The 26,737-nt window shown below is 39.1% G+C and overlaps 2 protein-coding genes across 6 annotated transcripts in view; one reads left to right on the forward strand and one right to left on the reverse strand.

The window, feature by feature from the left end:
• The window catches only part of HLCS (holocarboxylase synthetase), a 114,318-nt gene extending 109,499 nt beyond the window's left edge, over positions 1 to 4,819 (forward strand). For both annotated transcript variants that reach the window (XM_071753286.1, XM_071753294.1), the window contains exon 11: positions 235 to 4,819. In XM_071753286.1, coding sequence (XP_071609387.1) covers positions 235 to 406 — 172 coding nt within the window. In that variant the 3' untranslated portion in view covers positions 407 to 4,819. The remainder of the gene's footprint in view (positions 1 to 234) is intronic.
• The window catches only part of SIM2 (SIM bHLH transcription factor 2), a 61,811-nt gene continuing 39,649 nt past the window's right edge, over positions 4,576 to 26,737 (reverse strand). For all 4 annotated transcript variants that reach the window (XM_071753323.1, XM_071753316.1, XM_071753307.1 and 1 more), the window contains 5 exons: positions 23,004 to 23,110; positions 17,510 to 17,657; positions 15,894 to 16,062; positions 14,898 to 15,306; positions 4,576 to 8,891 (listed from right to left, as the gene is read on the reverse strand). In XM_071753323.1, the coding sequence (XP_071609424.1) occupies positions 8,164 to 8,891; positions 14,898 to 15,306; positions 15,894 to 16,062; positions 17,510 to 17,657; positions 23,004 to 23,110 (1,561 nt within the window). In that variant the 3' untranslated portion in view covers positions 4,576 to 8,163. The remainder of the gene's footprint in view (positions 8,892 to 14,897; positions 15,307 to 15,893; positions 16,063 to 17,509; positions 17,658 to 23,003; positions 23,111 to 26,737) is intronic.

Below are 26,737 nucleotides of genomic sequence, written 5' to 3' on the forward strand. Positions count from 1 at the left end.
CTGAATGGCTCTTATAAAAAAATTAAGCCTGCTTGGCTTTACTCCAGCCCTGTTAATTCTGCAGAAAAAAACTGAAGTAGGTAGAAAGTGCTTCCAGAAACCATTCTCTGTAAAGGACCAGTGAAGCAGGAAATGAAAATGTCCTCCTAGACATTAGTCCTCTGAGCTCTTTCTAATAGCTAAGTGCAGTGCCCACCATCAGATTCCTAACTCTCTGGTTCTCTTTATTTGCAGTGGTAAGCAAGTTCATCTCTACAGTGAGGAGGGCCCAACTGCATGGATAGTTGGGATAGATGACTATGGATTCCTTCAGGTTCATGAAGAAGGCAAGGGTGTGGAGTCTGTGCACCCAGATGGCAACTCTTTTGACATGCTCAGAAACCTCATAGTCCCAAAGCAACGGTAGTGCTCAGAACTCACAGCAGAACAGGGAGGCTCTTTCCTGCTTGGCAACTGAGTAGCTAAACTTGCTGAAAGGTGGGGAAGGTAGTTGATAGCTTGACTTAATTTTTTTTTCTTTTGATTTCCTGATGTCTTTGTTGTTTGACATGGACAACTTCAACAGCTAGGAAGAGGTAATTATCTCACTGCTGAAGGCCTTTATTCTTTTGAATTAACTTCAAAACACATCTATTTTGCCATTCTTTGTAAGCATCTTTTCTTTAAAAGGACCCTATTTGCACAAGAGTCTCTTGCAACAGATAGAACTTTCTCTTCATTCACAAACTGTACATGAGAAACTGAAGTTGCTAAGTATTTCCTTTTTGTGTCTCTCCGTTTTTACTGTGCATTAGCACTATGCAATACAATATTAACATTTTTACTATGCTTTTTTAAACTAAATTCTGGTTTATGTGTTGTCTGTGATGGAAACAGCTAGAAGAACTCATCATATATTTCTGAATTACTGGGATTACCACTGTCTTTAGATTCAGATCTAAGCAGAGCCTTATTGATTTGGTTCTCCATGTGGGCACATGTAACAGGTCACCACCCTGTACTTTGGTCTCAGGTCTACAGCTCTGTCATGGCTGCATTGTGTTTTGGGGAGTTCTCCATCAGCCCTTAAGAGCTGTGGTTGTTTAGCCAAATCACTTGTACTCTGCTCATCTTCGTCAGTTGGATCTGAGTAAATATTTGCTTCTATTTTTGTAGTCTTCTGAGAAGCTTTAGTCCCTGTAAAAAGAGCCTCCTGGTTAGCAGTGTATCAGACCATGGCAGTACATTGCCTAGTTGCAATCCTCTTCTCCAGTTTAATCTAAAATCTCTTGTCAGGAGAGGGAAGTCTAAATTGTTTACAATTTAATAGTTATTCTACTATAACAGTAATGAAGTTAAGCAAAAAGATAAGAGAAAAATGTTCTGCTATTAAAATCCCTGCTGTAAAAAGGAAAAGAGAAAACATTTCATTAACCTGTGCCCAAGTTCTCATTCATTGTTTCTGTTGTCCCCCCCCAGTTTCCAAAGCAGAGCATCCAGGTTTGCTGCTAACCATTAAAAGCAAGAAGTTTAATGTCTGCTGGCCTGAGAGTAGTTTACTCCAGGGCTGGCTGCACAGGGTAGCTGCTACAGTGTGGTTGGGGCTGCAGGGCAGCTCCCAGTGTCCGTGTGGGAGCTTCCACGGGATGGCAGCTTCTCAGGCTTTTCCCCTGGGCAAGACGAGTCGGTGCCAGGGGGCTTGACCACCACAGCTCTTCAAGCAGTTCTCTGCTCATGGAGAGTTTGTTACAGGTGTGGTGTGGCCTCAGTTCCTCAAGTAGGCATCACCTTGTCCTTACTGAAGATGGATCTGCCAAATTGTTTTCCACAAAGGACATCTGCCTACCAGCCAGAAATGGGTTTTTTAGGTGAAAGTTCACCTCGTAAACAATCTGAATATGTTAGTAGGTTCTTTCAGTTACAAAGCCAAGAAGTCTTAAACCAAGGAAGCTAGTCTGTGATGGTAATTTAGAGTAATCCTCACATATTAAGAGTTTAGGTGGTTTGGCAGCAAGTGCTAGAAATTAAGTTGTCCCTGTTACATTTAGGATTTTATGTTCCATGTCACAGAGGATTTGTGTGAGTGCGCCTGGTTGTCCGTCTCCTGTTGGTTTATGATCCACATCATAGGAGCCTGCACTCCAGTATTTCATACAACTGTTCAGTGGAGTGTAGACAGCTGGTAATTGGCAGAGCTCAAACTGTACACATGAACACCACTTTTTGCTTTTTCCCACCAGATGCTTTCAAAACTGCTTTGGGCTATTAATTTTTGGCACCTACCGTTATTTCAGAATCAGATATCGATGCATATTGTAATCAAACAAAACTTGAGTCTCAGTTAATAAAGTTTTAAGAAAAATAAGAGCCCATTTATAAAAAAAATGTGTGCCTGCCTATACACACTCAAGTTGTCTTGTGCATTTCCACTTCTTTTCTACCTTTTTCTGTAAGCAGTTTATGGGCAACGCGTACTGCTGCAGATCAGCTGTGGAAAGCATAGCTCTGGTACTGTTTTTCCAATTGCAGAGTTTTAGAAACCTTTAGGTCTGTACCTCAATCCAAAATTTGTAGTTAAAATACTCTGTTTTGGTACTGTAGGATGTGCCTGCAGGAAGTACCTTTTATTTTGCTCCTATTCCAGATAGACTGACGAGTGCCCATAGAGATTTCTTTTAACAACCAGGTCATGCATCAGATTTTGACTCGAATTGCTTCCTTTACACACACTCTCCCTTCCCTAGGGACAAACACTGTAAGAGAATGCTGGGGAAACAGTAAAACACGTTCCTGTGTGAAGGGCAGAAAAGACCTGCAAACCTTCACTCAGTTGTGCTATCACAGGGCCTGAGCAGCAGGTAGTGGGATTTTTTGGTATTAAAATGCTCAATATGTCCTGGTTGCTATTGGGCTTTTCTTATTTCTCCATAGGCTTCTTAATGGAAAGCTTGTTCTCTTCTCACTTTGATTATTCAAAAAAATTTTTCCATTGGAAAGAAATTTAGTGTTGAACTTTCCTTCTGCAAATGAGGAACCAAAAGCTGACGTGTCAGAGTGTTGGTGGGTGCTGTGGAAAAGCACCTCTTTGCGTCTATGTTCCAGTGGCCTGTTCTGAGTGTATAAAAATACCTGTTGTCCTGGGGGAACAGCCTTGTGCTGGATGAAGTGTTTGTTTGTTACAAACCTGGCCTTTCCTTCAGAAGAACCAAAGAAATTCCCAAAGACAATTCCCGTTGGATGGGAGCAGCTGCACGAGGTCCTTCCGAGTTGTGGCTGTTCCTGCCGAAGGAGCCTGTGAGCCCTCTGGATGTGCCCTCGCCCGAAGGTGGATGGGGAGCGCAGCCGGTACCGTCTTACTCTTTTCATGCCAAACTTGGCATAGCCAGAAGGCCACAACATTTTTGTATGAAAATCATTGTTATTTCTGTTCTTTATCTAAGGCAGACAAATGTGGTGTAGTGTCTCTGGACATAGGTATGGAGAGAATCAGACAACTCCAGACCTAGAAGAAATGCACTGAAAATGTTTCATTTCACTCAACTGTCTAGATGAGTAAAACACCTCTTTCATTGTGAAGCTGATGTCATATCTTAAACTATTTTCTTGATGAAGTGCTTTCAAAAAACATTTATGATGGTGTCCATATTTCTGTGACTTCATTTTTTTATTCCTCCTGGGCTCTGTTATAACATTTCTCATTACACATTGTGAAAATATTTGTAGAGATTGCTTATTGATAGGAAACCTTCTACCGAGCGGGCTGGGTGTGTTGGCACGTGTCTGTGTTCAGGAGGCAGCAGATTCTGTCCGATCGGCACCAATTCTGTCTCCAAAGAGTTGAAAAAGTAATAATGTACTTCGTATTTAAGAGTTCAAGCAGTACATCTCACTTCTAGTAAAAGGTTTTATAGGACTTTAGAGTATTTTTGAAAATATATCCAACAAATGTAACCTAATTCAAGGGCTATTGCCTAGAAGTAGTACTAAAGTATTTAATCCTTTATTCTGCTGCTTCATTGTGCAACAATTTTTTTTATTTCTTTGCTTTTTCTCATTCTGCTACAAGACAGCAGCAGCCTAAACAATTGCTCTCTGCAACTGCTTTTGAATATACAGTAGACATGTAAAAAAAAAAAAAAAATTATTAGGGCTGAATATCCATCCTGATTTGTGCTACAAAGAGCTGATCGCTGGGGGCAGCTGGTTTGATAAAAGCATTTGCATGCGTAAGGTGCTGCAGCGAGGCACCAGGCAGCTGATCAGACACCAAAGAAATTAAACCTGGGCTGAGGAGAGAACAGAGGTCAGGACGCTGGTGGTGCCGCAGGCCGTGCTCGTGTAACACCCAGCTGAGAAAACGAAGCTGCAGGGAAGGATTGTGAGCTGCTGTCCTGTGGGAGTCTCACATCAGTGCATTTCATTAGTGATTCTCTGTTATTTTCAGTTCTCCAGGAGCCTTCCTTTAAAATGCAGTGTGGCTAAAATGCAAAAAATTTATAAAAATCCTTGTACTTTGTAGTACATCAGCTGAAATAATGCAGTGTTATTCCTTGTGAAACCCTGTGTTTTACAGTTAAAAGAAGAAATCCAACTCACTTTTCCTTTGGCTACAGGATTTTATTAACATTTTAACAGTTTTGTTTTACATAATAAATAAGCAAAAATGCTTTACATTTTTAGGGAATACATATATAATTCTGAGCATTAATAGGTTGGTTGTTTCGCGTGCTTTTTCGCCTACATTTGCCAAATAGCTTTTATCTGTATCATATAAAAAAAGCAAAATCTAATGTTCAGGAAAAAAATGGAATAATAAAATTTTCTCTGAGTTGTTTTTGAAGTCTGACTGAAGTGTTGAAAAAATACCTTTTTTTTTTTTTAGAGTAGTACTGGTATTCTAGCAGATTTCCCGTTTGTTTGCACTTTATCTCAGTTATATATTCTCCAGTTTTACACCTATTGTCCACTGTGCTTGATTTCATTAAATTACTTTAATAACTTTTTTTTTCAGATTACAGGATTGCTGCAACCTGGGGAGAAATCTGTTCCCTTATCACCTTTCTTTTGTGGAGTTTCTGTTATTAATAAGATAAAAACTTTTGAGACCTCAGTATGGGATTAACAGTTCCAGCTTCACATTGTGGTGAAATGCTCTCTCACTCTGTCATTCTCCATATCATTTCCTTGCTAAGTCTGAACTCCCCTAAGAGTTAAAATCCTGTCAAGTCACATGAGAGAGGCATCTGTAAGTGGCTCAAACAAGTGCGGTGGAGAGAAATGAGGTTATTTTTCATAATATATTCCAGTTCACACTCCACTTCTGTGACATAATTTTTTCCAATTATTAAGAACATTGCCACTGTCGATGGCTGTGCCACATGCACTACGAGTGTGCTATGAACATCTGTAGTTTAACTGACTGAAAGTCGTATTTTTCTCTCAATATAACGTAGTCGCATTCCAGATGTGAACATGCAATCGCTGTTTCTATTTCGGAATGGCAGGAAAAATGTTTCACACATTTGCTTTTTTAATCACAGCTCTTTTCCAAACCTACCCTGTACTATCACATGTGAATGTGTAATTGATTCGTTATTGCCTCACAGGGCAAGTTCATGTACCTGAATATCACATGGTGTAAAACATCTGCGGGAGGATGATGGAACACCTCCTCTGCTCAGGCTCACCGTGTAAAGCCCGGAGGTGTGAATAACGGGGCAGACGTTGGAAAAATATTTGGTGGTGTTTTGCTGAAAAATTTCAATGGCATTCTTTTAACCCAAGCCTAATTTGTATGTTCCCGAAAACACGTTTTTATAGTGAGAAGTACTTACTAGAACAGAAAAATACACCAGATTGACTTTGTGTGCAGCGTTGCCACTAATGAGGTATAAAGAACCGTGTAGCATGAGAGAGTCGTGCATCAGGTTTCTTTTTAATGATGCGAAGGATGTCAGTTACTCCTTCAGAGGGCATGGTTTCAATTTAACAAAATTAACATACAAGTCTTAGCATAATTGTATCTTTTAAGGAGTTGGGCCCATTTATTGGTAACACTGGCTGGGAAGGCTGTTAACCCAAGTAGCTGTAGAGCCAACTTGTGTCTCATCGTGACAATTTATGAAGGCAGAATGGCAATAATATTCACTCATAAAGTTTCTGTAGACTTGCTAACTTCTCTGACATTAAATGAACCAAAGGGCACAGATATACTGAGTGACTGAATATGCTGGTTTGGTGCTGCTTTTTTTTTTGGTTGGTTTTTTTTTTTGTTAAAGTCAGTGTTTTGCTCATGGCTGATTAGGTGGGTTTTGTTATATATACCACAAAAAATGTGTTTCATGCTTTTTTAGCAAATGAAGAAGTCAAACAAATGTCAGCTTCCAAATGAACATCAGCTTAACTTCATAACAAAGCCCTATCTGTTAACCTTTTAATAGGAAATAATAAAAATACTGAAAATTGTTTTTAAGCAGGTTTTTAAAGTATTTTTATATACTCAGCAATATTCCTACATATGAGAAGGTGACTGTATGTTATTGCTGCATATAAAAAATGGAGAACATGCAATTTAAAGAAAAGTGTGTATTTCACTACATTTTCATCTGAGAAGGTGCAACCCATGAGCATTTCTCCATATTGCACAAGTCTGATAAGGGAGGGAAAGCTTGAAAAATTAAACTTAGCCTTGAATTGAGCTAAAAAACGCAGCTAAGTACAGATGAGTCAGATCTACAACAAACTTAACTGTTGGCATTTATGGCTATTATTGAGGGAGCCATTCCTTGTTTTATTAGGAGCCCACAAGGTGTGTGTGGGGAAGTGGTTGAAAACTAAAGGGGACAGACTGTTGTCAGTTAAGCACACAAAGATCTCTTCGTCTCTGTGAGCTTTAGAAAGAAGTTAAAAAAAAAGGGGGGGAAATTATTCCTAGTAAGCTGGACAAAATGTGAATGTGCACTGTAGGCTTTTACCTTGCTACAATTTATTGGCACAAATTGAGATGTGTGCAAAGGATTCAGCTGCAAACCCTGATGTGCTCAAATTCAGCTTTACTTCAAGTGCAAATTTGGGTTTTGTGGTTGTGCAGTGACTTTCGACTTTCCGTGTTCATATTGTCCAACATTTGAGAAGTGCACAAATCAATATTAATCTTAGCTTTGTGGTGACAATGAGATTTATGCTTAAGGAGGTTCAGTGTGTTACAAGCTGAACCTTTCTAACTTCAGAGGGCTACTGGTAAGTTTAAAACAAAGCATAAATGTTCTTCATTATTCCCCTGAACTACAATGAAAACATTTTGGTGCTGTTATTAAGAAGTTTTTTTTTAATAGCTTGTTTGAAAGCCTGCAGAGCCTTCTCCCAGAATACTCAGTGAAACACACTTTTGAGAAGTTTCTTTTTCTTGCTACATTTGTTGGGCAATAGTTCTTAGTTTTGTCTAGGCAATTTGTCCCAATTCACTGTGACAAGACCTGTAACCCTTTAATATGAATTTTTGGATGTATCAGTTTGTCATATTGCTCCTTGTTGAGATAAATGGTGGCCGTAAAAATCTCAGAACACTGAAATCTATGTTAAGTAAATCAAATTTAGATTTATTTGATTAGATTTATTTAGTTTTAAAACTTTTGGATAATTAATAAATACGCATTTTCCAAAGTGTGTTCTGTTTAGATAGTAATGTGGATACTAAAAAATCATCATTCTTTAAACAAAGTTCCTTTGTCAGGGTCTTTACCACATGGGTGGAGGGCTGATGTAAGGTTTCACACTGTCAAAAATACTTGAAATAGAGCTTATAGTTTATGATGATAAAAAAAAAATCTTGAATGTATTTTGAGAAGGACAGGATAATGAAAAAAAATGTGCTTCATATAAATCTCTGCATATAACACCTATCATTTAATTTTGTTGCACACTATAAAATAACAAAAATAAGATCTGTAAGATGTCTTCTCACTGGCACCAGAGCTTAATCTGTGGCAACGAAGCATGGCAGCTAGAGGGAGGGGTTTTTCCTCACCTTGAAGGTACTGTCACACGTGAGTTGCCACGAACACACGAGTCTGTCCCTCATTGGCCTTCAGCTATGCTCAGTAAATGTAACCATTTTTTCTCATGCTTTTTGCAAATCATTACAGTTTGGCTTCTTAATTAAATGTAAATACTCCTCTATTACCATCACCTTCCATTGGCTATTATTACAGAAGTTCCAATATAATGGGGTAGAACAGATTCCTTGTGGGCTTCTGGAGAAGAAGCTGATGAGGGGCTTTGGTTTTTGTAAATATATGTATTTACTTCCTCAGAATTGTATCCATAATTTTCTCCTACATGTCCTGTCGCTGTACATGATGAGGTTTGAAATGTACCATGCTTGGCTAGAACATGGTGATAATTTACAAGCACAAATGGAACTTGTCCAGAGGGTCTCACGTCCATCACACGTTCAGTTTCAGAGTCATGATCCAGCTTTACAGTCATCCTCTCGTCACTGTCCAGTTCCTCCAGGTTTGTAGCATGGTGATTAATATGTCCATATTTGGTTTCTTTCATACAAAGCCTTCTTGTTTGCTCATACACTGAGGGCATTGGCAGGAGATGACTTAGTTGTCCTATAGCTTTAGACTGGAAACATTCTGATTTTGGCAGCAAGGAGTTAGCTATTGAGTTTGAAAAAGAACTTTCATTAATGCTCATTTTTTCCTGTAGGTTTCTGTTAAAAGCTAACTTGCTCTCTTCTTTAATGAGGTGATGAGGTGGCTGAATCCTGGTTTCTATTTTGTTAGGTTTCATGATGCCAGAGTCATAAATCTCTTCTTTGTATCTGCTGCCTGGCATGGGCGCTGTGCAGCTTGTAAAGTTGTCAGATAGAGCATCTTGGCTGTATCTTCTGTTTGATATGGGCACTTGCACACACAAAAGAGAAAACATGTTAATTACTAACAATGAGCTTGCATAGCAGTTAGACTATGACACTTTTTATGACTGAATGTTAATACCCATTTGGTTTGGGCCAGATCCAAGTCCCACTGAAGACATCAGAGACACCCCCTTTTGCCTCCGTCTCTTTAAGATAGTACTGAAAAGTGGAAAAAAAAAACAACCCAACCCACTCAAAATGGCCAACAGTGTTGAACAATTCTGAAAAGGCTTTCCATTTACATGCCTGCTTGATTATTTGGCTGAATAATTATAAATCCCTGTTAATAGGGTTACACTGGGGAAATCAAAACAAATAGCTATATGGAAATGTGACTTGCTATCAAACCCTTGGCCTTAGTAAGGTCTTTTCAGGGATTCATCAAACAATTTGCCAAAGGATGGATAACACTACATGTCAATGATTCACTTATTAAAGTGGGATTTCTTCTTCCTGTCACTGTGGGAGTATTTTGGACACCTGCCTTTGTAAGGAAAGAAGAAAAGGTCTAGTATTCAGTGCTGGTGCACCAGTATCTAATCTGTGATACCTATTTGTGATATATGTAATATCTAGATTGTGTCATGCTAAAGGCTTTGCTTTTTGTCTTTGAAAAGCTAGCATCAGGTATTAGAAACTTTCTGAAAAGCAACAGAAATACTTCTTGAGTAATGCTGCATCACTATTTTTAAGTTACTATCATATAATAAAGCAATATCTACTATAAATAAATGTAATGTGCAACGTACACTGAGAATGAATGTGTCAGTACTAAACTGGGTATGCATGGAAAATCAGAAGCTAGATGCTTCTCAAGTGAGTATGAAGCTAGGATTTTATTCAGGCTTTTTCTCTAAATATATTGAGTGATCTTCATTTTCTCTTAGGTTTCTGTGTGACAGCTGAACGCTTGAAACAATCTGAATGGCTTTTGTAGTTTTTTTTTGCTTGACTTACACAGCTCTTCCTTTTTGTATAGTCCTGTCTACAAATGGTAGGAGAAGAAGCCAGTGGTTTACTTCTATGCAGTGTGGCTAAAATTAGGCAAGTACTTTTCTTTTTTTTTTTTTTTTTTTTTTTTTTTTCACTGTCTTATATGAACAGTTTGACAGTTATACTACTCCTCCAAGGCATATTTGAAAGTTTTATGTTAAAGGGCAAATGAGGCACTTACCAAATTTCTCAAGTTAAACCTAAAATCTATTTTGTGTTATGTTCACTGAAAGCCCTGGACACCTAAGGGCCTTTTGTAAAAGGGATTTTCTGTTTTTCTAAGATTTTATTCAACATCTTAAAAGTGCTGGAGTTCCCCTGTAGTGGTTGCTGACGTAACTGTACCCACTAATAATTAAATATTCCCTGTGCTGCAGTAGACTGGCAAAGCCTTCATGTATAACAGAGGAAGCAGAAATAGCTCAATTGTACCTTTTTTTTTATATGCACAGCTTCATTAATTTCAGAGGGAGTTGCACCACATAATTAACACCAGAATTTAAACAGGAATCTGGATCCAATTTCTTCTTGATCAACCCACCACCCTCCTAGAAACAACAACCTTCCAAGTTATTCTTTTCAATTTCCATGTATATATTCTGTACCAAGCAGTATATGCAGTCCTAAGTAAACTGAATTCTCATCAGCTGTTGAAAAATGACCCTCTTAGATCACCAGTCAAAACAAGCATTCAGCCACATGCTTGGGTACGACTTGGAAAATTTTAACTCCACATTTGGCATTTTTACCATGAAATAAGTACTCATGCTGAGAGTTATTGACATATAACTAATATGGTTTTAACTAATCTGGTCTACTGTTTCTGGTCTTTTTCCAACACAAGACACCCACAGGAGTCAAGGGTTTGTTCTTTCACTGCAGCATGGAGTATTGTTACTTTAAGGGTCTGCTCTGTTCTCTAAACAAGAATTGCTCCTTTCCCATTTTCAGAATCCACACTTGTAAGAAGCTGAAGCATCAGAGCTCGGCTGGTAGGCCCCTGTCTTGCTATCTTCCTTTTTGTAATCTCAAATTCTTCCAGGCCATCTTCTTGCTACTAAGAAGTAATTTGCATACGTGGAGATTTAGAGGATCCATTTTGTTCTATCTCAAACATGGTTTTCTTCTCTTTTGTTGAGGAAGAAGGTAAGCACCTGGTTAATTGTTTGTAGGCTTCCATTAACATTTTCAGCACATTCATGGAGTCAGAGCAGACAGTTAAGCAAGTAATGCCTGCAGTGCAAGAGAGCACAGTAGTTTTTGTCTGTTTTTTCAGAACAGTTACTGGAGCTAGCCTTAAACCTGCTTATGTCTTTCTTTGCAGAGAAAAATGCAGTGATGTGCTGGGAAAGACTCCTCCTGGGGAGTTTTTCCATAGAGAAGTTAATAGATAGCTGAGCAGCTGCTCTGTGCTGCTGCAGAAGGGCAGTACCCCACGATTGCTCCCACACACACTGCTCCTACTTCTCTCATTGCTCCTGTCTATTTCAGTAAAAAATGAAATAAATGCATCTTGGAACCAAGCTGAAGCAGACAGACTGGTACTCAGCACTGATCTTCATGCAAAAGGTATGTAGCCATTATCAGCAGAGTTCTGCATTCTGTCTGTGAAAAAGCTCCATTTTTAGGACACGGCTGAAGCCCTCTTCATGAACGCTTTGTCTTACATGATTTTTCTTGGGTTTTCAGGAGAGTGCACTCCTGACAATTTCTACATGCTCTGAAAAGACAATGTGCTAACACATGAATGTTGACTTGTAGACCATGATGTTTCAGTGTTTCCTAATTCTTTGTGCAAAAGGACTTAAGAGAAAAGGAGCAATTAGTCAGTTGCCCCAGGTTTTGCTGGAGACCAATGATCTGAGGTGCTGTCCCATTCAGGTCACACGCTCCTGTGTCATGATGTCACATTGATTTCCCTCTGTGTCAAACAAGGCAGAGTTAGAGCAGACCTTAATACTGCCCATGCCCATGAAAGAGACATTTTTTGGATTAGCTTAATATCTGTGCTGAGTCCTGGTCTGAAGTCTAATTGCAAATCATCTGAGCCATTGGCTGATGTTGTAATTACTGTGTGCTCCGTTATTCTCCCTCCAAAACAAACAAAGACCTTTTTGTCTCTAGTGGAATATTCTAAGTGGAATATACTTTTCAAAGCTGATGTCATATATTTCTTCCAGAAGTCACAGGCTAAACCTGTGGAGTTGGGAGAGGAAGATAGACCAGAATTTTTCACAGATTTTCCTGGTCTTCTTCATAATTTCCTGAGTTTTGGCGTGGTTAGTGTCACTAAGCTTCACACAGATATTACAGACTGGCCTGCAGCATAGCTTAATGAGAAATAGGTACTGTGGTACCCAGAGTAGTGGTGTATACATTCAAGTGTAAAAAGGAAGCTTCCCTGACTAAGAAGATGGTTGCCTTCTCTGAAGTGGTTTTCTTTTTCGATGACTAGGCCAGCTGGAAAAAAAGTGGAAGAAGCTTCAAAACCAGATTCTGAGGCAGCAGCATCTGATTTGCAGGCAGTTTTATCTGCTACGTGCTTTTCCAGAGCTTTGATGGCTTGGCATGATCAACTTAAAATCTCTGATCTCTCCAAAAGAAGCTATTTTCCATAGAGAAATATGTTTTTGGCAGATGCCTCTAAGGATGTGATGTGGAATAGCCCTAGCATCCAACCCGGTTGCCAGATGTCATATTTGGCATTGCCTTTGGATTGAAGATAATGATGCTAAGCAGATCCTCTCTGCTTTGAAGCTTACTGGCTGTCAGTTTTTCGGGGAACCACTGGAAAAAGCAGCAGTTGACAACATAAGGAAGATCAGATGCCCCTTTCAATTCAACACAAGAAGTCACTTCCAGAGGTTCAGGTCTCTCTTCTGCCACCAGCCTCAGCAAAAGTACAACAGGGATAATTCTACCTCAGGAGATAACAAACTAGGATACAAACTCTGGAGCAGTTAGATGGAAATCCTCTGTGCAACAGAGGATCAATTTTACTTTCCCTTCTTATAACACGGGGTGTGAACTGATCTCTGACGAGGCTTGATTTTTACTACATTCTTTTTTCCTTTCTAAATAGTGCAATTGTAGGTGCTTTTGCAGAAGATTAATTGTACAAAGTCAATTTTCTTCAAATGCACAAGAGCTAAGCATCTGTTAAGATACATCTGTGTTCAAAAGAGAACCCACATGCTCCAACTTCATCAAAATCTTAAGTGGCAGAACCAGAGGCAAGAACTGCTGGTACAACAGCTCCGTTCTCCTCTTTACGAGGAAATGGTGAAGGCATGTATACACGATGAAGTTTAAAAATACCAGCAGTTGCTTGCAGTTTTTTTATAGGAATTTTTTTCTCTAACATATTTAACAGTATTCATGTGGAATCCTTCTGATTAGTATATTTTCTAGGAGTTATCTGTCCATATCAACTGACTGATGGTAAATTGCTTGTCTGCTGCTATGCTCACTGGGCTCTTCTGGCAGAATTTATGGCCATGGACAATTTTACAGCCTGTTCAAAGAACAGGCTGTTCTTTCCACATACATTTTCAGTGTATTTGAGGGCACCCTCTGACCAGCAAGGGGTGGATCTTCTTTCTCGGTTAGTCTCACAGCATCTGTTAGTTTGGAAGCTAACAAGAAAAGCTGGGCTGACCTCTCTACACCTAGAATAGCCTTGTTCCTGCAGTTACTGGGATTCTGTAGGATTTATTTTAATCATTATACTTAGCTTCAAAAGATGTAGTTTGTTTGTTGTGTTTTGGTTTTTTTTTTTTCCTTTTCCACAAAGATACAGGATCTGTAGAACAGACAAAACCATTTCTCCTTTTCACATCCAGTCCACAACAGCAACAATAGGAAGCCAGCACATTAGAGCATGGATTCAGAAAAAGCATTTAACCTGCACTAGGCCGTAGAAAGAGCTTCAGTCTTTTTTGTTTCTAATCTAAATACAAAGCAGTCAAATAAAATGCTACAATCAGCTAGGTGAGGTCAAATAGTCCTGTGAAGGACAAAACCATGGGCAGAAGTTATTTGCTCCTCTGTGAGAGACACTCAGTGTCTGATATTTTCTGTCTGATGCAACAAGCTCAGCTTTTAACATCTGCAGATACTTCCTTCAGAGCTAGGGTATCTAATATCATGTACCTAAGTGAATAAACTTAGGTACTTCTGGTACCCAAGAACCTTGAGCCTATCTTTTCTATCTCTTTTTTAAATTAATATTATTTTAATTTTCCACTACTACTTTTTCCATCCCATCTTCATTAAAGGTGAATTCATTCATTCATTTCATAGAAGAAAGGAGTGTTTCCATCTAACTTCACAGCAGTATGCCAACCAGTCAGTTGTCACCAATGATTTTTAACCAAAGCAGTGCATGCAGATTGATGTTGTCACTGTACATGAGATAGAAGGATTACAGTTTATCTTGAGCTTGTTTACATTTAGTTACATTATAGCTTTGCAAAGTTATTCCTTACAGGTTCCCACCTTAAATAAATCAACCTCTTCAGTGCTTTCCTCAAAGTGTTTGAGCTAAAGATATTCAGGATGGCTTAATACTCAGAAAGGGTAACCTTACATTTTAAATTTCTTTGTGTGAACTGAAGTACATTGTCTGCTTTCTGACTACAGCAATAACATGCCTGAGCAGCTCTGCTAACCCCTATAGTGGAACACATGAAGTGGAACACTGGCTCTGCCAGTATTAAAGGAGGTGTCATCTCTGCCCCGTTCTAAAAATGATTCTGGTGAATATACTTTTTGCAACTGATGCTTTGATAACATTCCTGGTCAAGTGGTGATGGTAATGGGAAGAGGGATGAACATGTAACTACTATAAACAATGCGGTTGTTATACTTCACTGTTTCTCATTTTCTCTTTCCTAAACATCTTGTAATTATTGTTTTCAAACTACAATTAAAAATCTTTCCTAGACACCCCAGCGCTCTGTTTTTCTTTTTTTTTTTCTTTTTTTAAAGTGACACCCACCTTCATAACTCTGTGCAAGATTATGTCGGATGATGTTCACTGGCTGATCAGGAAGATTTTTGGATGGTGACTGGCTGTTGGGTACCAAAGAGTTAGTATAATGCCACTGGCATTCTCCATTTGTCTGCAGCGTACTCAAGAAAAATCGAGCCACTTCACAAGGGGTTCCTTGCGACTGTCCAAACTTTGAAGGCAGCACTTGCTTTTTGCTACTGAAGACATGAGAATCTACAGGGAAGTGTCCATAATGGTAGGAGAAAGGCAAGCTATATGATGGGGCGTATAAAAGTTCAGTGTTTTCTGAATGGAAGTTCTGTTCTTGAATGGTGGCAACGTTCACTGAAGGGCTGGATCGCCAGTTTCCCACCTGGCTGCATTCCAGTTTGTCTGTTTGGAATGAGCTGTATTGCTGGGGGAAAATTAAAAAAAAAAAAAAAAAAAAAAAAAAGGGGGGGGGGGGGAGGAGGAGAGTTAAACGAGTAACTTTTATATGAAACTATGTAACATATCATACAAGTGCCCAAAGCTGGGCCTTCTTGAATTGTAATCACATTGGCTACAGGGAGGTTATATTTGACAATTTTGCTAGTTGGATTTTAGGTACTAAGAGTAGGCAACTGTAAAAACCAGAGGGCAGATTTTGTTGCAAAGTATCAAAAGACAAAATCTGTCCTTTGCATCAACTTCTACTATGAAGATTTTCTGTTTCCACTTTCTCCAGGCTCCAAATGCTTTTTGGGCTCTCATAGTTTTGAATGCAGTGTATGTGCTAGCTGCATTCACTGCTGCTGTGTTTGCATCACTTGCCAGAGTTGGTTTGTACTACTTGTGCTGTCCACCCCAAGTACAGAAGCCTCTAATTATATTCTGGCCTACAAGGGAATTCCAGCAGCAGCGCATACAGTTTTTACAGTAAGTTCAGTTCTGAATTATTTCTATCCTGTCCCAAGAATTCTACCATAACAATTGGAAAGTAAACACTGCTGAAAATGTTACCTGCTGTGGATAAGGTGTTGCTCTGAGTTTTGCCTTCATTTTATTACTTTTAGGTTTTACTATTTTCCTTGTTTCCTGTGAGGTAGATACTGAGTTTCTGCATGAAAACTGTGACTTAGAAATGGTAACCTGGTCCAGTGACAGCTGAAGTTCCTTATACTCAATATCTCTGCAAAAGAACATTCCAATAAATTACATCCTAAAACATACTGCACAATTCCAGAATAGCTCCTTTGAAAAAAAACATTAGCTTTCACAATGTTTCGTTTTAGTTCTCCTAGGATTTTCACTGAGTCTGCAGTGTGAGGCTGGTGATGTCAGCAGGTGGTGAATTTTATGGTCTCACCCTGTCCCCATGCAAGCCTGTCACAGACATTCCCATGGGAATTGCATCAGCATGTTTGTACTCAATATGCCCACTGTGAACCTAAGCTGTGCCAACCCCTTCTCAAGCCATCTGTGGCACCCTGTGGTTTGGAATCATAGATTCCAAAGCTGATAGAAAGACACAGATCAGTTTGTCTGTCTCCTCAATTGGCCTCAGATGGTGATTAACCTGGAAGTAAATTCAACTCAAGAATATGCTGTTAACATCACTAGCACAATTTCCTCCTTCTTACTCATGTCACTTGCCCCAGCTCATGGCACTCCATCAGGTTTCAGGCTCATGCCTTTCCCTCATGCTTTTGGCTCTCATACACATACAGGGAGGAGGGCAGCATTGTGTCAAGGGCTGAGAACCTCTTTTAAATAGTTTAAGGAACTTAAACTGTAAAACAACCTGTGGTTTCCCAATTCATGCACTTAACTCCTCAATGTCGGGTATCAGAAACAGCACTGTAATATGCATGATCCTACCACACACATCATGCAACCACATCTTCCTTTCAAGCCAGAGGATGAAATAAATCAGTCTAGATGAAAGAGAAGAATGTATAGTTCTCTGCTTTTTTATATTTTACACTATTCAACACAATCCTTGTTTTTGTCTTTTCCCCGCCAGACAGACACTTCAGTCACAATCTGTTTCACTACTATTTATGCTTTTTATTCAGTATAGGTTTCTTTCTCTCTCAGGTTTCTGTCAAGATAGGAATTTTGTAACAACTTCATGACTTGAACCAGAATTCATAAACTAAGTGTTTAAACTGCTGACATTCCCCAACTCAGACGGAGCTACTTGCCATTGTGAGAAGGCAGTTTTGCCCTGAGTATCTATGCAACCCAAGGCAAGTGAGGGAATCTTCAGTGAGTAATGCTTCCTGCCATATGTCTCCCAAATTGACACCATGACCTCTGCTGGGTAGCAGCAGCTTTCATTGTGTCTGTACAGCACCACTGCAGTTCTGATGCCAATTACAAAACTGGGGTCCAGGTCTAATGGAAGCAGCTACAAGTGGTATTCCATTTAAGCATACGGCATACAAGGTATTCACCAGGAATACTTGCTCTTTTTATGCGATGTAACTGAAAGATGGATATGAGGAGAGAAAAGTGCCTGTGACATGCAAACACAGAATGATACTGGAAGACAGAAGCAAAACAGACTTAAAGGATTTAATTAGTAATGAATCAATTACTGATAACACATAATGGTACGAAGTATTTTGACTTACGTAAGGACATAATTGACACTCACTATGCAGTGAGGCCGTGATGAACGGCTGTTATGCACAATCGTGGCGTAGCTCTGTACCCAGACCCAGCCTCCATGCTTGGACAGCAGTCGATAATACTTGGTTGTGACTTGGCCTTTCACCAACACTGTAAATACAACACAAAAAAGCTCTTCGCGTTGCTTCAACTTGTGACCACTTCCTGGAGATGGATTTGCAAGGCAGGAACTTTTCTCCCTCTTGTCCCTCCCTTAGATATCCTCCTCCCACCTAACTTTAAAACGCTCCACTGCACAGTATCACCTGTCCTGCCCTGCCCCTTTACATAGTTTCACAAGGTCAGTGTAATGTATTTTATACTCTGATGCTTTTTTCTCTGTAAGCTCTACATTTTGAATGGTGATTCAAAAGGGGAAAATTAAAATGCCCTTTGGTTCTTAAGTACCCAAATAAAGGCAAGAGATGTAAATCAGTTATCTGATAGGTTTCCTCTATGTATTCTTCAATGTACCAGTGTGGATTCTCTGTGAATAAAGAAATTTTGGCATAAGGCTATGCTATAAAAGGAATTGTGCAACATCTCTAAATATTTAATCTAGCCATGGATATTTCCAGTTAGGTGCCAGGCATTAATTTAATGATTCACTGGAGGATAGTGTCCAGCCTTCAGAGATAGCTCTTCTCTCTTGTAACCCTGGAGCATTCCTCAGGAAGCTCCATCTTCTTAATCTTCTATACAATCAGTTACTTATTTTTAAATTAATAAAAAAGGGACTAACACCAATCTATGTCCAAAAAAAGTGATCAGTAGCAGCATTTCCTCTATATAAGACATGATTAAGAAAAGGAATTACTGCTAGCAGATGTTAGACGTGTACTTGACTAAACTTAGTAGCAAAGCTCATTGTAATTTTGTTCTTCCATTGTACATGCCTGGTGGAGAAGAAGATACCTAAGAAATCAAACAACAGCATTTTTTTATAACCAGCTTTAGTTAAATGAATGACAACTTGAAATGAAGCTGTATGGCATTATAGTTAGTATTCTCAGAAGATTTTTCTGACAGGGAGGACATCAAAGGTTAAACTGGGAAATAATAAATCCATAATCTTTGGGTTTTTTTTTACTGCTTGGTAATTAACTATATGGCTATCAGTCACTGCTGGGGTTGGCTCTTTTTTTGTTCTGTTGTTACCTGAGGGAGCAGGGGTATGTAATTTCAATAGCAATCAGAGTCCTCAATAATATTAATAATGTGAATAGCCCAATGTAAGATTGACAGAGATAGAGAAGCCAGCATTCAGCATTCTTGTTCTTGCTAGAAGGTCTTCTAAGTCTGTAGCATATAAGGCATCTCTCTGGATTGCTTAGTCTCCTATTTGTCTCTGCACATCACAACATATTTAAACTTTTCTTCAAAGCCAGTTAATCTCCCTAAGAAATTAAAGCTCTTACACAATGACTTTAGAGAGGTCTTTCTGGAAGTGTCAGTTCTTCCATTACAGGATGCGGTATCCATTTTTTGAGAAAGCAACAAGAAAAACAACAACATCTTGCAGGACATTCAAAACCCATCCTCACTTACACCAAGCCACTACTATTTAGAATTTGAAGACTGTCTTAGATACCAGCTTTTTTCCTCATACTTGCTGGTGTTCTTTTTCTACATAGAATACTCTATGGGGTGGAGGTGTGCACATGTACATATGTTTGAGAATATAATGAGGATTATGTGTGTGACTATGTAAACACATCTACAAAATATCAAGACGTGTATTCTTTACATTTAATACATCTCTCCAAGGTAAATGTCTTGTAGCTGCTACTCAAAAATTCAGTGTAACAATGCCAAAAAAGTCTATTTTAATTTTTTTTTTTTTTTTTTAAATAATCAGCTATATGCCATGGAATCACTGTATTTCTTGATATTCTATAATCCAAATAGTCCAGTTCTATGAAATGATGCTTATATGTTGTCCTAGGCCTAGATCATCTAACAGACTTTTTTTGTAATGTGGTCTAGGCTTTTCAGAACTAAGTCTTCACGCTGGTTTTATGGTCAGGTTTTCCTTGAATTCAAAATCCTTTGCTACTCAGTCTTCCAAAATAGAAATTAATGCAATGAATCACTAACTGTAACAAAGTTCTTCCATGTGCTGTGGGACTAGTTTTGACTTTCTGTTGCTGATTTTTTGAAACCCGTTTCAGCTTTCATTAAGACAGTATTTTAAAAGATGTGAAAACCACTGAGGGCTACAGTGTTCAGTTTTCCTTTCTAATTATATGGATAAACCAGTATTTCTCCTGGGACAGGGGAGGACCCTGTGTCTCCTGCATTTTTAGCAGTCTGGGGGAAGTCTGACCTTGGCTAGGGGACAGAAGCTATGCTTCCGATACAGTAAATGAGGTCAATTTCCATTTGGCTCTGTGTTAAATTACCCTGTTCGATGCTGATTGGGAAACCTCAGAAATGGAAGTGAGGTAAATCCACTACCAAGGCAATCTGTGCAGGCTCAGACTTCTTGGTGGCCTCAGCTGCAATCAAATGGGGAGGGCTCAGTGGCTTTAGTCTTGGCTCTTAGATGTGCCATTTGTAACTGGGTGTTCCACTGTTGTGGTTCCCTCCTGGTTTAGCAGGCAAGCTGAAAAAGGCACTGGACTGGCTGGGTTGGTCCTTCTGGTCTGTCAGAGATGGCTATTTTAAAAGGCTCCATCAGACTCACGGACATGTGGCTGGGAGTTCCTAGCCTGCACTTAGGGATATCACTAAGAGAAAAGGACTTCTTGGTTTCTCAGTCATTGTAGTTGTTTTAGCTCCTCTGGCACACACAACCTGGCATGTCAGCAGTCCAGCCCTTGAGCAGTGTGGTCAGTGGATGGTGCCCTAGCAGAATCTACTTTTCTTGTGCCCTCTTAAAAACTAGTGCAGCTCTCTCAGAAGGCTTGACTACTGGGGGAGCAAAAGCAGAATTCTGTAGACTCAGTTCCATGTACAGAGTGGAAATTGTGCTCTGCTAGAAGGTAAATTCTATAAATACATAGATTTACTTCCAGAAAGCAGCAGAACAGTTCAGTGATGACATCAGCTGAGGTTGGAGCTTGCCTTACCATCTCTCTTGAGATGAGATAAGACAGAGAGATGGGATTCTTGTAAAAATTCTTGCGGGAAGAGCAATGAGGCTACAGCATGTCAGAGTCAAAAAATCCTCCTTACAGAGAGACAATGGTACAAATGAAGTGCTTTCTGCAATGAAGTGAGGTCAGAAAAAATGTTTTGTCTATACTGAAAGAGAAGAATATTTTATCTGTACCAGAACAGCTTCTCTACTCCATCTTTTAGAATGCAAGTTCCTTAGGCATGGTCTCTTTATTTGTGTGACTGCATTTCCCCAGCTGCAGAGCAAACACTGTGTATATTGATGGTGTTATAGAAATAAATAACACTAGTTCAAAGGCCAGAAGTTTTTTTTATATAGCTGGAAGCTAATAAAATGTTAAAACATGCTGCCAGCACACCTTAGGCAAATATTCACATCTACATTTTCCTCATAGTCCAAGGTTCTTGCTCTATCCCTTCTAACTTGTTCCCCTGACTGTTTCCTTTGTTTTGCTCTCTGTGCAACCTAACTTAAAGTTCAGATCCTTTAGGTCCTCAGTTTGGATTTTTTTTTTCCTCTTTTAAAGAAGCAATTGCCTTTATTTTTTCCTTGTGTTTTTTTTTTCCTTAATACCCTTATTAGGTGTAACATGTTTCTCTCCAGATTTATTTATCAGATGACACTTAATCATCAAATTGCTTTATAGAATAGTGTGTCAAACTTGCCAACCTCTTACTGTTCCTGTTCTTAAGACATTTACTGATGGATGGTGGGGGAGTTATTACAGTGCTCCCCAGAGGAAGTTTGTACACTTAACATCTGTTTTAATAATTCCTGTTACTTGGTACTCTGACCGTGATTCTGCACTCTTCCCACTGTTGCCCAAGCATTAGCCATTATTTTTTGCTTCTTGGCATTTATTTGCTGTGAAACTTTCATAAATTTCTATGCAGATGTCTCACATTCTTCTTCTGTTTTTAAACTTCAACATGCTTTATCTTTGTAAGTCAGATATGGTATCTAGAGAACTGCTTTTAGTTATTCTGTTTGGCTGCGGGTTTTTTTCTTGTTGGAGGAGGTAGGGGGTGTTAATTCAGTAAACAAAATGTGACTATTTGAAACTCCAGCCATACATAGATGAAACTGGCAGTCAAATTACAAGTCTACTACAGTTCACACAGAATTATCCACCACGCTGCTCTAAACTGTTTTCTGGAGATGATTGTGGCTGCAACAGAAAAATCTTCATACTGGTTGACATAGGTATTTTAAATAGTCTTGAGAAAATAATTAGTGGTATTTTGTACAGGTCAACAGTCACAGCCAGATGCAGATGTTAATTCTACAGAGAAGATGCCTCCAACAGGACATTACCATATGCCCTGTTTATTCTTCTTTTTGGCTATCAATGGCCCATAGTATTCAGTGGTGTTTTGGTAAATACCAACTTGCTGTAAAGGCCAGTTTTGGCTTTCCCAGGTGTAGCACACACTGCCATCACCAGAATCCAGTCCTTAGAATTTCAACACTGTCTTGCCTATTACATTGACATCCTCTTTTGTATTTCAGATCCTTATGGACAGCACATATTAATGTGAAGAACTGACTACCCTCTCTTTCAGGAAGCCTAAGAGGATTTGAGTCTGGTTGCTTTCAGCCCAAGGGAGCAATCTGAAAAAAAAAATTCACTAACATTGGTTTTTGGATGTCATCTTTCCATCATATGGGCTGCAGCAGACTGAGCCAAGACCAGAGTTCAGCTATTCCCTCAATTTGCTTCTCAAATTAATGTGCTACTGAATGAACTACCTCCCAAATCCAGATGTTAGAAGATATGATTAGTGTCTCTGTTGGCAGATGGGGAATTATTAAATGTGTAATTTTTTTCCCTGACACTCAACTCTCCAAACCTCATCCACATGCTATTAATGAACATTCATCTAAGGATTTTATTTTTGTTTGCATTCACTTAAAACATGGAATGATTATTACTAACATATTTCAGAGGAATGAGGAGCTGTTGTGTAATTTTTCTTTTAACAACAGAGCCTAGTAAAGTTCAGATTTTTCCCTCTCACTTGCTTACTTGTTCTTTTAGGGTTTTTTCCTTCAAGAATTCACCACTAAGAATCACATCCAAATTTTTAAAAGAGCCTAGATCCTTTAAGTAGAAAGATAGATGTGGCCAGAAACATTTTATTTCAGAATCACTGCTTATTGAGTATCTAGCTTATTTGCAAAACTAATGTTTTCCTAAAGTGATAGCCAAGCACTTTTGAAAATCTAGCTCCAGTCAGTATTTGGAAAGTTTTCCCTACTTTCCAGCATAGTGCCTGTTGTCTGCAAAACCTCTCACTCTATTTAATACATTTCAGTCCAGCATTCTTTTTACTTACGCAGATGATGAGCATATCGTAAATGGAATACATCACAGCCATGAACATGGTGGTAGAGGGTTTTCTCTATCAGATCTTGGGGCTCATATCCAGTTAATTCGGTCACCCTGGAAAAAGGAGGTTTCATAATAATCAAAATCACTAGGAATATTATGTTTTATTAACAACATCTGATTGTGCCAACAAATCAGGTGCCTAGAATCTGCAGGACACAATGTTACTTTTGGAGTAAAAATCCTCATCTTTATAGTAAAATAAACCCACTCCACCCATCCAAAGAAAATGCAGCTATTCCCTGACCAGCCTTACACACAGGAAAAGGAGTTCTACATTACTTAGATGTTGGAATGGACTGCCCAGGGAGGTGGTGGAATCACCATCCCTTGAAGTATTTAAAAGTTGTGTATATGAGGTACTTCCAGATGTGCTCTAGTGGCCATGGTGATACAGATATTGCTAAATATTTTTTATTTATTTTACTGAGGGGAGGGGATGTTGATGGTTGGATGCAATGATCTTAGAGGTCTTTTCCAACCTTGACATCTCTGTGATTCTGTGATATTTCTGCTTTGTGCTGTTGCCACTGCCATGCATGATCCTTTTCACAAAGATCCAGTTGAGGAGCTATTCATGAAACAATAAAAGTACTCCTGGGAACTGCTGACAAATTGCCATTTACTTTTGCAAATATACAAGTGCAGAGTATATGTCAGTCCACAGAAGCTGTTATCATCGTCTATAAATAAAATCAGGCTAATGCCTGACAAAAGGAAGCAGGAGCTTATTGCAGCTGAGAATGTGGAAAGACAGGGAGCTGGGAAAAGGATGGCTGAAGCTAGACTTCAGGGAAACATCCTTACATGATGGGAAGTAGAAGAATGGAACAAATTTGAAAGAGTAGCATCTCTGTAGATGTTGAAGAACCAGCCTACACTAGTCAGACTTAGATGGGGTCAGACCTGAAGAGTCAAACTTCATCGTTCAAAATGGACTTTTTTTTACTTAGTGCTGTTGCTTGAGAACAAAAATCCTTAAAGTACGTAGTGCAACTCAAATGTAATGTGGCTTGTTTACCTAGTGTTGTTGGAGGTTTTTTATGCTATCCTGGGCTTTCTTCACCTAGAAAGGCAGAACAGAGGTACAATACAAAGGAATGTCTACACTAACCACCAACATAGTCTACTGGCAGGCATTCTGCAGAATAAAATTTTTAATGCTGAGGATCTACTTTTGCAGCAGCAGATGCATCTGCATATTTTAATTTCAGGACTTTTATTTGGGATTAACTCTACCCTGGGCCTGTAGACTGAAAGCTTTATAATAATTGGAGTGCCTTAGACATGCCCTCGGAAGAAAGAACCCAGTTCACATGTCTAAGGCCTCTTCATGACATGAACTACATCCAGTTCAATGAATAAGGACCATCTCGACATTCCCTTCAAAACCATGTTTCTGATCTGAACTTAAACACTACTGAGGATACACTACATCAGAGAACAACACAGCAGTACCTACAGAAATGAATATGGGGTCTCAAGCAATGAGTCTTTGGGGGTTGCAGATAGTATAAACTTTTATTACTTTTTTTTTCTTTTGTAACAATTATACATCTTCTTTACTCTTATACTAGCACTAAAGAATCAAGTTGATCCCACAGAGACTGAGGACTTTATATTCTATTTGAGAGTGCTGGGGGATGGAATTCTTCTGAAGGGAATCAGAAAAAGAAAACAAAATTTAAAATGCCTTCTTAGTCTGGCTTATCAGAAGTACAGTACTGTTACATTCATAGCTCCCCTAGCTATGCCTTCATCTGGGAAACTTTTGCATGCCTTTGCCACAGGCAGGGACTGACAAAATGGAGTGAGCACGTGTGCTCTCCTGGCCTATCAGGTGAAATACTGGTGAAAGATTCTAATTTGGGTTTCAGTGCTTCTTCTGACTTCAGTGCAACTGAAACAAGGGTGGCAGTTTTATCCTGATCGTTTACTTGGTGAATACAGAAACAGCTAATAAAAAACCAAATAAAATGCCACAAACCTAAACCAAATGCTAAGTTTAATGGAGGTACAGCCTAACTTTAAAACTGGTCTTCCCATGGGACAAAAAAGCCCATCATTAAGTCATGAGGACACCCAAATTTTTGAAAAGTTGCTAATAAACTCAGCTCCTCGACATCCTTAATGAAAAATTATCCCCTTAGATAGCCACTATTCTTTTCCTGTGAGAGGGCACACAGAAGGACAGAGCTTGCCCAAATGCCCAGATGTGCCCCCTAGAGTTCCATAAAGCCTTTGGAAAATCACGCAGCAATGGATGAACAGGCTGCACCCAGAAAACCAGATGAGGCAGATCACTTTGGAAGTAACTCTTCTTTTTCCAATTACCTTGATGAAAGAAATTTTGCATGTTTATATTGCATCAAGTGTATAGAGAGGCTGACTTAACTGCTCCTTCCTAGAGTTTTCATGCTGGTCTGTCTGCTGTGACTGTTACTGGATCTAAAGATCTAGCAACCCTTTTGCTTGTACAGATACCAGAAGCAAGCCTAAAACCAGTTTTGTCTTATTCCTAATATATCCCTGCTCTAAGCAAATATAATTTGGTTTGCTCAGCTGGGAGAGCAAAGGGCTTTGGTAATGCTTAATACCCCTTATTGTCCCATCTGCGGAGGACACCCATCTGCTCTTCAGTAAACACAGCTATGCAACAGTACCGGTTCTATCTGCCCTCCTGTCAACACCTCTGGTTACACTGTCTCCTTTGAAGACAGGTCTCCAGGCAGTTCCTCTTAGGCATATCATTTCCTTTTTTCCACATGCAAAGGCATGTTGCTGAAGCCTTGTGTTTCTATGTAGTTGTTACATTAAGTAAAACATGAAAGAGAGAAAAAAAAAGGAAAAATAAAAAGGATTCCAGAGACAACTAGGTCTTTGTATTTTAGTAGCTGATGGCTCACTATCTCATTGACTTACCATGGAGAAGGAGCATGTTCTTGGATGGTTGACCTGCCATGCAAAACTTCTCCACTGTCTTGGATACTGACTCTTTTTCACTGTTAGACATGAATACAATTTCTGCTTCTTGAAAATCCAGCATGCCAGGGAAATGAGAGAGTATGTGACATACTGCTCCAAATACTATGGGATTTTCAAAGAATGATCATCTTGTCAATAGGAAAACCTGTTATATTGATAGGGAATTGGACATTTTCCCTTAAGATGTCTTGAACCACACTGTACAGAGTATAATTGTACACTATAAGATGCCAAGATGCATAAAAAAGGTGTTTCCAAAAGAGAGGAATTAATAATTTCACGGGTTCTGATTTTGTACTCTTTTCTTCTTAGCTGATATACCAGCTGAGCTATACCAGCTGAGAGGTAGGGTTCTCTTTCCTCAGCAATAGTCATTTTTCCACATTTTGTTTAAGGCAATGTTTTCATGTAGTAGCCAATTGAATTTGTTTCCATTCTAGCAGCCCCATTAGTAAGGTTGGTTTCACTGTTTAGGCATTATACTGAAGTGCAGAAGACTATGTTTTCTTCATAGTCTCTCAAAAGCTTTCTGGATGACTCCAGCAAGTCATTTGACCTCTGTATTTCAGCTATGGCTTTTTTAAAATTATGGAAGATGGTACATAATTATTTCTTCTGCTAGCTTGGTATGTTAAAAATTATTTCCTTTAAGGTAAAAATGTGTTGCCTCTCATCTGCCTATTAAAGCAAGAAGCC

This window comes from Heliangelus exortis, chromosome 1 (genome assembly GCF_036169615.1).
Source record: "Heliangelus exortis chromosome 1, bHelExo1.hap1, whole genome shotgun sequence".
NCBI classification, from domain to species: domain Eukaryota; kingdom Metazoa; phylum Chordata; class Aves; order Apodiformes; family Trochilidae; genus Heliangelus; species Heliangelus exortis.